General features: G+C 32.8%; 2 protein-coding genes across 2 annotated transcripts in view; one reads left to right on the forward strand and one right to left on the reverse strand.

The window, feature by feature from the left end:
- The window catches only part of LOC144847802 (exodeoxyribonuclease-like), a 31,722-nt gene extending 24,358 nt beyond the window's left edge, over positions 1-7,364 (reverse strand). The window contains exons 1-7 of the mRNA XM_078704326.1: positions 7,088-7,364; positions 6,467-6,511; positions 6,250-6,294; positions 5,684-5,766; positions 4,865-4,922; positions 3,417-3,615; positions 2,937-3,008 (exon numbers count right to left, since the gene is read on the reverse strand). Coding sequence (XP_078560452.1) covers positions 2,937-3,008; positions 3,417-3,615; positions 4,865-4,922; positions 5,684-5,766; positions 6,250-6,294; positions 6,467-6,511; positions 7,088-7,291 — 706 coding nt within the window. The 5' untranslated portion in view covers positions 7,292-7,364. The remainder of the gene's footprint in view (positions 1-2,936; positions 3,009-3,416; positions 3,616-4,864; positions 4,923-5,683; positions 5,767-6,249; positions 6,295-6,466; positions 6,512-7,087) is intronic.
- A 228-nt stretch (positions 7,365-7,592) lies between these two features.
- On the forward strand, positions 7,593-10,208 carry LOC144847804 (guided entry of tail-anchored proteins factor 1-like). The gene is made up of 4 exons (XM_078704328.1): positions 7,593-7,788; positions 8,037-8,202; positions 9,015-9,082; positions 9,545-10,208. The coding sequence occupies exons 1-4, from the start codon at positions 7,699-7,701 to the stop codon at positions 9,770-9,772; spliced, it is 552 nt and encodes a 183-aa protein (XP_078560454.1). The 5' UTR covers positions 7,593-7,698; the 3' UTR covers positions 9,773-10,208.
- Positions 10,209-10,965: the final 757 nt, after the last annotated feature.

Raw genomic sequence — 10,965 nt, forward strand, 5'->3', positions numbered from 1 at the left:
TTTGATTGAAGGTCGACTCGACCTACCGGAATGGTATAGATAACATAGCTCGAATGAGAGAGAGTTGGAATATTTGTAAACATAAGTATTGCTAATTTTAACAAGTGTAGCCTATAGTAAATGGCCTGGTAGTATCAATTCGCATAGGGTCTACTACACTAGCTAGCTCAATTTTTAACTGGGCCGGATCGGCCAGGTCTCCTCCTACTACCTGGTCTACTTGCTTGATGCAGTATCCGCTTTTTTGGAGAGTAAACTAGGCCTATTTTAGGCCTACTTATAGACGATCGGGACACCATACGTGCGGACGGCGATCGGACCTTGTTTTGCCTCAATATTTACAGCCGATTTTGTAGAACGTTTTAGGTTTAGATTGTTTAGGAGTTTGGTTGATAGGATGGGTTTGGATCCACTGAGTTTTGTTATTTATGGGCCAATCGTTTAGTAGTAGGCTAGCTAGGCCCATGATGGGCCCCAATGTTTTAAAACGTAGGGTAGCCATCGACATCGTGGCATGGAATCCCTAGTCAGAATGGCTCTCACCCATGACAAAAAATGATTTAGGCTAGGCCTAGCCTAGTACTTGAAGCCGATAATACGATCTGAACTATTCGAGGTATAAAAATAGTATAACTGTATACAATCTATATATAATCTGTACTAAATTTTGTATTTCATTAAATCTCAAATAAATATATGCTATTACTGTTATTATTACACTTTAGGCCTAGCTTAGAAAATCTACAAAAAATGTATTTCACAATGATCGGGTGGTCGTCGTTTGACAGGGGAGAGAGATGTAAATTAGTTGACAAACACAACGTACATGACGTCGCGAGTTTGGAATCCACTGATGACGTGATTTTGTGAATATCTCATGAATATTAATGAGTTTCCCTAAGCTGCTGAAAAACAGACTTTCCATGAATTTACCCTAAAATGTATATGAAATTTAATTTTTTTAATTTCTCGTTATTACTTCTTCATTCTGACATGTCTATATTGTTATAATATTTTTTATTTAATAAATAAACGATATTTAAAAGCAATTTTAAACCCAGAATCCCCCTTTAATACCTGCTTTTCAGTGGTCAATGAGGCAAAAAATGTATAGGCCTAGAGCATGTTTTAATAACTTGAAAAAAGCAAAAAGTGCGATCTAAACGGTTTAATTTCCCACTGAAAAGATAGTCGTTCCTATGCTAGATCGACCATAAAAATACATAAAAAAAGCCTACAGTAGGCTAACCTTAAATTAATTAATTCAGGTATGTTATTTTTTTCTTCACAATTGGCCAGTTTATTTTAAAATATATGTTTTTTCTGAACATTTTATAGATGCGCGAGAAATAGCCATGTATGAATGCGTGAGACCTAAGAAATCGGCCAACATGCGTGAGACTCTTGGATTATGCGTCAGAGTCGCCAGGTATATGTATTTATATATACTGTATGATCAACTCTATTCACAAATACTTATAAGTAAGACTAGGACATTTCAACAGCCTGGCTCATAAACTGAAGATTGCTTAGGAGTGTTAAAGTTGATTGCAGAGTGACAATAAAATAAAGATTAAAAGCAACATCCGACAGATTGTCAGTCTTAACAAATCTTGATATGCAATTATGATCAAGGTCTCAATTCTAATGCATTTTTACTGTCATATAATACTAAATTTCCAATCTGATTTAATCCAAAATAGAAAATAGAGGGGGCTATTTAAACATCTGTGAAGTTTGGACAACTTGAACTAGTAGTATTAAATGATGTAACATATATTTAAAAAAATATTATTTAAATAATTGTTTAAAATATATTTAACTAATTTAGTATTTTTAAATATTACAAGTATTTAAACATACTATAAAAACATACAAAAAATATGTTTTGCAGTGAATTTGAATGTAAATTACTTTGCTCTCAGATTTATTAATATTTTCAAAGAAATAAATTATCTGTAGTATTCACCAATCACACTTAAGTGAGATATTTCCTTTAAATATTAAGTATTTCACTTAACTCAATAAATATTTAGGTATTTCCCTTAAATTGTATTCACTTAGATAGGAGATTTTTCTTAATTTTAAGTGTTTCTCTACGTATCAATGGTAAATACAGCTACTGTTCCGCAAGCCCACACCCACATTTACAATAATTTGCGCAAAAGCAAAGTTCAGTAATAACACAAAGTAATGCATAAACGTTACAGTAGCAGACTCATTTTCAAACAAATACAATTTCTACTGTAAGTAGGACATTAAGAAGAATGGCTCATAAACAATATAAAAAAGTGTTAAAGAAAACTGTAAAGTGTCAATATATATCACATATGAACGATTCCTTCTCCTTAACAAACATTTCTTGATGCAATTATGATCAAGGGATAATCTTTCTGAAAACTTGAATTCTAATTTGTAAATATCTCAAGCTTGTTTGAATTCTAAGGTGTTTAATATGTTTAATGTCACTCTGTTTCTTTAGTTTAGTCTAGAAACACTTCTACTTGTCATGTAGAAAAGGTCCTTTCAACCTTTTTCAATCAATGTTGACAATCATGACAACTTTAACTATACAAGTAAATGTTATAACTGTGCGTCCTAACAAATTGGTTCAGGGGCATATCCAGGATTTCTAAACACAATTGGACAGTGGATGTCTAGGCTATAAAAACACAAGTTCAATTTGTAAACTTTGTTTAAATACATCTGTACACATCAAATCAATTCAAATATATCTACCAAAGGCAAATTACTGAAAAAATGGCAATGCTGTGGGTATCAGTGGTTGGATTCTCAATGGAAATACAAAATAAAATAAGCAAAAAGCTAAATGAAAACGATTTGCAGAGCTTACCAATTATACGCATATGTAGCTATTATTTTTGCATACAAAATTAGACTAAATTTATTTTAAATAATAATAATAAAGTACTTACATGCAGTGACAAGATAAAACTTCTCGTATTCTGCAGTTATAACACGTCCTTCTTTATCATGTTTATCACAACCTATAAATACAAAGTACTAAAAAATAACTGAATCACGAATGTGCTATGCGACAACAACAGGCAATGTTGTGACAAAATACAGCATTATAACACACATAAGCTGATTTTGAGATTGTTGTGCATGATTGAATATTATAAAAAATCCAAGTCCTAGCTTTTGAACGGCCAAGCTTTTGATATTAGATACAAGATGGAAGAGGCCTATTTCAATAAATAAATAAAATAAACTTTGGATAAAGTATGCGTGTCATTTAAAATAGATATTTCAAATTGTTGAAAGCATGAAAGTCAATCTTTTAACAGAAACATTTTAAAAAAATCATATTATAAACAATACAGATAAATATCGGCAAGTGGAACTCAGCAATCCGATGATTAAAATCAAAACAGATTATTCTTTAAGTTTACCTATTCCATATGTTACATTCAATGGTTTGACCTTTGACATAATACCAGTGCCAGCATACCCAGCCTGCTCAGCTTCATGCCAGTAACTATGGTAACCATCAATATGACACTCTTTTGGAAGTGATTTTTCATTGCACTTGGTCTCTTGAAAGCAAAGAATATCTGGGTCATCAAGTTTTAAATAATTAAAACCATCTTTCTGTGTAAATAAAACAATAGAACATTTATTTGTTAAGCTCGGTCTACACTATCAATCTTTATGTGACAAAAATGTGATTTTCTGCCTATTATTATTTCATATCACTACCATATTTGGGCATATCACTACCATATTGGGCATATTACTACCATATTTGGGGACATCACACTTTTTTGTCAAACTAGTTTGATAGTGTAGACAGAGCTTAGAATGTGTAAACAGTTTTAAATGGAACTCTAGGTACATAATTTCTATTGTTTGTAGAACAGTATGCTGGAAGTAGTAAACACACCAACATTGAGGAAGCATTATCATTGGAAAAGGTTGGTGAAGGTAACAACAGAGAGAAATATGTGCAAAAGGAAGGCAATGGTAGAAGAACTGAATGAATAGATAATATTATTCATTGGAGAGGAATATTTATTTGAATGTCTACAGTTTATAACGACGAGTGAGTGGGCGAGTGGTTAAGACAGTGGAACCAAAATTATGCAGCCATAACATGAGTTTGAGATCACTTGCCCCATGGTTCTGGTGGTAGAATCTCGGATAAGGACAATAAACTGCAGGTTTAGTGTACACATATAGCTCATGTGCACTTTAATAAACCTAGTACATCTTTCGAGATGAGTAGGAGGTTACACCGGTGTACTAGTACACATTCAGCCACTGTCACTAACGAGTCACAGCCACTGATCATAACTGTATGTAGTAGCTTCAAGATCAAGATGTATGTATGTAGTAGCTTCAAGATCAACCAATCAATTTAAATCCGGTCTTGAACGGGCATGGTCCAACCACCCTCTTAAATTTGCACCATATTCAAGAGTTGATGTAATTATCAAGAGGGGCTTATAGGCATAGCCTAGCCTGGACTCCGGACCCAGCACCGCTGAGCTCCGGAAACAAGTAAGTAAACAAGTAAACAAATAACTGAGAGACCAGTCTTTGACTGAAGAGGTCACTTAGTATAAATATACTATAGCTGAACTGATTTTCAAATTTTTCGGTGAATATAAAGTTAAAGTCCTACTTTTTTATAGTAATTAAACATCAAACCGGAAACACTTGACAACAAAAAGCATTTAGAAATTGTTTTTGTTTGTGAATTCAAGATTCTTCTGGCTAACTTAGTTTTGAGAGATTGTACAGTTCAATGCCTTCAAACAGCATGTAGACCAACTTCATGTCCTGTTGGCAAATATATTTGTAAAAAAATCAAAAAGCAAAACAATTATAGAAACTATACCTTGACCCATGCTCTTAAACCATTCACATTCCATGAGGAGATTTTTAAGTTCCATGTTCTAAAAATACAGAAAAATATAGAATCATAATGGAGTCTTGCATTTAAAAAAAAATTTTCAACTGCTGAAAAATAGGTAGAGAAAGTCATCAACGGTCTACAATAAATAATTCTTTAGGGTACAGTACAGTCATTCATTAATATAAAACTCACTGGGTAAATCAAACTTTATTTCATTTGACCAGCCAAAGTTTTTGAGATATTCAGTGTATTTTATGTGTGTAAAGAGGAGAAATTAGTACCAAAAGAGAAAATGTGGTGTCACATTTTGCTTGGATAGAGGCAAACACAACCAATGACATTGGCTCCATGTCAGCCATAGGATTATTTTTCAAAATTCTCCTGATCAATAGACATTCAAGGTGAGGGTCCAGCATACTTTCGAGAGTTGTTCATGTGGTACGTGCCTTCTCGAAGGCTTAGATCTGATGGCTATCAGCTTGAACTTGTTGAACCCAGACCTGTACGTTTCTGGGGTGATACAGTAGGTCATTTTTATTGATCCTTGTCTTAGGACGGTCTGTGCAATTGCTGGTTAACCGAATGCAGTTATGTGGTTTTTGTCTAGTTTTTTTTAGGTGTAGGAATCTAGTTTTTTCTTTAATTTTGCCTTGAGCACTTTGGTAAATATGTATGCAATCTTATAATATTATTATGTATATTCTTTTTCAAAATTCCAGAATATATGAGGTCACAAAAATGTATCCTTTTGACCAGCATCAATGTAAAATGTTTTTCATAATAAAATCTGATATTACTTACTCTCCACTCTCTGATTTCTTTTCTGTGCTTAGCTCCAAGGTATTGGCATCTTCTGGTATTGGATTTGATTCTGTTCCTTCAGTCTAAAAATTTAATTTACTCAATCAAATCATTTAATCAGTTACTAATGTGGTAATGTGGAGTTATTTATTACTTTTTTCCTTGATTTTTTGCTTTATTTTATTTTGGACAACATTTTTGAAGTTGCAATGCATTGTGCATTCCTATGTACTTCAATAACTAAAATGTAGGCATTCAGGTTTTACTGACTGCTCAAATTGTGATTTACTCATTTGACTGTGCTCATTTGAATTGCTGCGCTCATTTGAATTGCTGCGCTCATTTGAATTGCTGCGCTCATTTTACTGCAGTACTCAAATAGACTGTTATGCTTATTTAAATTACTTCGCTCATTTGACTGCAGCATTCGTTTTACTGACTGTGCTAATTTGACTGTTGTGTTTTGACTGCTCATTTTACTGTGTTCATTTGGCTGTGCTCATTTGACTGATTTTTTACAAAACCAATATACATTATTATATCAGTAAAAAACATAATTTACTAGCCTTGGTTTGTTTAGAATCATTTGAACCATTCTCTGTATCTACAACCTAAAAACAAAGACAGTTTTGAAATTTTATATTTATTAGGGCATACAATTCAACAGTTTTCACAATTTCAAAGACTTGCAGCATTCCTCAATTTTATATCATTGTTGAGACTCCTCTCTGTTTTATAGATCTGCCATACATAAGTTCTTATAAAGTTACAAGGCCTACTTGCTTTTTTCTGTTTTGAATCATCACTTTTTTCACCCTCATCAGCAGCCTGATAATAAAAATGAAAAAAAAAAATTATTTATATATGCAAAAAATATAATTAATAATATGAGAATAAATAAGCATCTCTCTCGTGTGTCTTTAGATAAGACATAATTAAGGAGCAATCTGGCAAGACGCACTGTTGACCGTGCCAATAAAACATTTTAAAAAAGACAAATGGAAAGTTCTGTTGGCCGTGTCGACAATAAAACTCCCAACTCTCCTGATAATTGGAAATCTCTCAACATTATCATACGCTGTCCCCTGTAAACAAAATGCAATTTGAGAATAGAAAACATACAAATTGGTCCGCAGGGTTTTTGATTCTTCTTTTTTTTGTTCAATAAACAATAAGCGAGATAATGAGTTGCTACTGCATTGGCACACCTGAAAACCTATTATTTTTTAAAGCGCCCTCTATGGTTTTTCAACATGTTATAGCACCCTCTATAGTTCGACATGCTTTTATAAGCTCAAAAGTCTGATTTTTTTCCAATAAATTAATGAAAGCCGATTATAAATATAACATTCTCTGAAAACCTCTAGGCCTATCCGGTATATGTGGCAACCTCCTCTTTCTTACCTTGCGTTTTTTAGGTGGCATCCTTACTTTCTGTACAGAAATGTCACAGGGTTTTGTAACAAAGAAAAAAGCGGACCTGGGACCGGGTGAGAATTTTACTAGAAAATGTGGTAATCGGCCTATTTCTCTCTGCAGCAGAGATGGAATCGGATACGTTATATTTAAATACCTAGACAAACTTTGAAACACCTTTGCAATTATCATTAAACATTTGCTGTAGTTAGAAAGCACGACCAGATGCAACCTATAAACAACAAAAACGTGCACGGCGAAAGTTTTTCTTCGTTACTTAACCTATGACCTTATATTTTATAAACACAAGTTTATTTAAAAACATTACAATCTCATTTCATGTAGACTATAAAAATAAAATTTAATTTAAAAAAATGTAATAATTTTATTTCTTAAAATAGATCATTAAATTGTTAATACATTACCAATCAAATTAATGTAATGTCTTGTTGGCTAGGCTAGGCCTTCTGCCGCTTCCCATCTTGGAGTGTAGTATAGCCTAGTAAAGTGTGCAGTGTAGCGTAACCAAACAAACAAAGCAAACCGGACACACTCACGCTTAGGTTAGGGCCTAGCCTGCTAAACTTCTTCATTTAATTATGGCTTTGAGTGGAAATGCTGTTATAGTAGGGAGTATAATATTTATGCTACACCTGTTCAAGATATGTATACCGTTTTTTGTAAACAAGGTGGGTTGAAAATTGAATGACAAATCAAAAAAAAAAGAAAGGTGAAAGGAGGCTGGCTAGCCTAAAAACTTATATATAAGTTATAAACTAGCCTAGCCTTTAGGCCTAGTTAGGCCTATTGATAGGTATAGTCTATCCTAAAAGAGAGGATTGTGTAGGCTAGCCCTCTAGTAGGCTACTAACGGCACTAATAATACTAAGATTCATACTCATATAGGCATGTCAAATAATGGATCGTATTTTTTTAGGTTTTAAACATTATTTTTCAAGTCAGTAGAAGGGAGTTAAATTTACAGGCCAGTCTTTTACAACTTCAATCGGAGAAAGACGAAGTAAACGTCAAAGATGAGTTTCCAAAGTATGCAAGATTAGAGCGAAAAATAAATAAAATTGTTGCTGAATTAAAAGAAGCTAGTAAGTTCTTTTTTTGTTTTTAACTTCATATATTTGTTTTATTTGCTTGTATACATATAATTAATAATATTAATATATTGTTTATATATAAATATATTATTTATTATTATTTTATAAAAGTCTGATTTAACCAGATCATCATGATGGGACTACCGACTCGAAAATTAAATAGTTATCTATCTTTAGCAGTCATTTTCATCTCTGTATATTTTATATTATGGCTTGTTTGTCAAATTAATAAATGAAATGAAAGTCTATTTTGAATTAATTAAAAGATTAATTAGAACACAACATGTAGAATTACTATGGAACTTCCAAAAATTACTACAAAATTCATCCAAATTTCGGACGTACGAAAATGGCTATAAATACAGTATTATGGAAATAGTACTGTACTAACTACACAAAATAAATAATGGGACACCCCAGGAAAAATATTATTTTTACAAATCAATGACCAAACACCATGGAAAGCCCTGCTTCCAGGTTTCCCCGATCATACAGCGTGTTGGCCTTTCATTTTAATGTGTCAACAACACTGTCACATCATGTTTTTAAAAAACTAAAACAATTTTCAATTTACTAAAATTACAGACATTTTTTAAAGACTACTTTAATTAATAACAAGAATAGTTGTAGTTGAGAACTCGGAACATGCGCAACTTTGGTCATAGGAACAATCAAAATGCAGAATAGTTTTTTGCATTATGCTCTTCATTCATGTCGCTTTGTACCACCACAGGCACAGGTATGACATGCCATGCCAAGATGTTTTTAACTGTTTTTTGTAATATTTTAATTAATCCTTGCAGGAAATACTCATCGCTTTGATTCCTTTAAAGTGCGCTGGATTTTAAATATTGCTGGTAAATGTTTATATGTAAGTAAAGTTAAGATTTGTTGTAGCATCTCTAATTAAAAAAATCAAATTAAAATTAATTTTCATCTTCCGTCAAATAAAATTATTTGTACCTGTTTACGAATAAAACATTCATTATTATTTTAACCCATTGAAAGGGCAACACTCTCCAATTTTTGAGAGTAGAACAATTATAGACGGAGCACACTACATGATCAGTCATCATCAGACCTCTTGTCCTGTGTGTGGTTGCTCACTCCTACTCCTGTAACAAAAATGAACATACATTGTACATAACGACACTACTCTCTCTCACTCTTGAGTTATTTTATATCATGTGACCCACAATTGTACACCAATCAAATGACAAGAATTTACTTAAGTGTGTTATATAAAATATATACTACCAAGGTATACTGTAACTTTTGTATTATTTTATGAAAACCACTATTTTAACTAAATTATATCTTCCTTTTCTTGCAGGCATTTGGATTTCTGGTGTTAGTTTGGTGTTACCGTACAATACCAATTGTTACCTTGAACGAGAACTGGCTTTTTCCTTTGGCTCATGTTCTTGCCTTTCCTACTGGACAATCTGGTTCCATCGGAATTACATGTTGGGTTTTGATCTGCAATGTAGTTATTGATAAAAGCACTACGCCCATTTTGACAAGATTGAAAACAAGCTCTGCAAAGAACAAGCAAATATAACAGTTGGGATCTTGGTATAATCTTGCAACCAGCCTGCTGGTGTTGTTCAAAGCAAAAGGTTTCTTTGCAAGGAATTGTTAACACAGTAGACTAATATAATACAGTTAATATAGTTTAACGTATAGTACAACCTTTTTCTAAAAAAAAACAACATAGTCAAAAATGACTTCTTATGTACATCATCTCCTTCATGTGAATTACAGTACGGTATGTTAAATACAATAGAATCCTCTCCAAGGTGGAAATACATGATGTTTTGACACCATGGTCAACCCCTATAAGTATATAAGGGAATACTTAGGTGTACATTAGGTGTGTCCTGGGTTTGTTTCTACTGTAAAAAAACGAATGATAAGACAAACATGTTGTGACAGGGTATGTCAAAAAATAATATTATGATAAAGAAAAAGATAATAAAGGGTAAAAAATAATTACAGTAGGTATTGGAATTTTCAAATTATTGAATATTTATTGTAAACTTACTTGCACATGCTGGTATAGTAGTAGTGTATCTAGTACAGCACATTTCATGGTATGCCAAGCTAACTCTAACTTCCAGCAGCTAGATCAGTGTAACAAGCAAGTCGGTCTTCACATGGAAATAGCTGACCCTTTGTTGGATAGGCGACGCATCCAAAAGGTCCATCTGAAATCCTCATGAGTCGAATATGAATAATTACTTTCTTTAAATCTAAAGTTGCAATCGCACTGGGCTTAGTTTAGTATAAGTCAAAACCTCAGAAAGAGAAATCTTACTTATGTCCGCACATAGACATTCTTGAACACATGAACAAAGCTTTCAAACCACGAGTATGCATTATGCATGATGCTAATTAGGATTGTTTACAACTCGTCACGGTTGAGAAGGTGTTTTCACACAGATCGCGAGGAAATTTTATGATTATGCATACAGAGTAGCCAAGCAAGCGCGTTGCATTATGAGATATGTTTTGATAGAAAACTTTGACTGGAAGTCAAAGTTATTTTTTGAACAAAAAACCGTCTGTATTACAGTTAGCTGATTTTTTTTTCGACAAATTTTTGGTGAAAGTTAATAACTATTATACTTCAAAATGACCCACTTTTTTTCGAAATCTTTTTTTTTTTTTTTGGAATTTGTCAAAGGGACAATACATCTTTAAACTTACTCTGTGGCGGTAACATTCCAGGGAAATTTACTGGACTGTTTACAC

This window comes from Antedon bifida, chromosome 7 (genome assembly GCF_963402885.1).
Source record: "Antedon bifida chromosome 7, ecAntBifi1.1, whole genome shotgun sequence".
Lineage (NCBI taxonomy): Eukaryota > Metazoa > Echinodermata > Crinoidea > Comatulida > Antedonidae > Antedon > Antedon bifida.

What these genes read in the sequence shown, in the direction of transcription:
- LOC144847804 (XM_078704328.1), top strand. Translation starts at nt 7,699, where the DNA reads ATGGCTTTGAGTGGAAATGCTGTTATAGTAGGGAGTATAATATTTATG. An exon ending in TACCGTTTTTTGTAAACAAG is followed by an intron (nt 7,789 to 8,036) that starts GTGGGTTGAAAA and finishes GTATTTTTTTAG; the next exon opens with GTTTTAAACATTATTTTTCA. An exon ending in TTGCTGGTAAATGTTTATAT is followed by an intron (nt 9,083 to 9,544) that starts GTAAGTAAAGTT and finishes CTTTTCTTGCAG; the next exon opens with GCATTTGGATTTCTGGTGTT.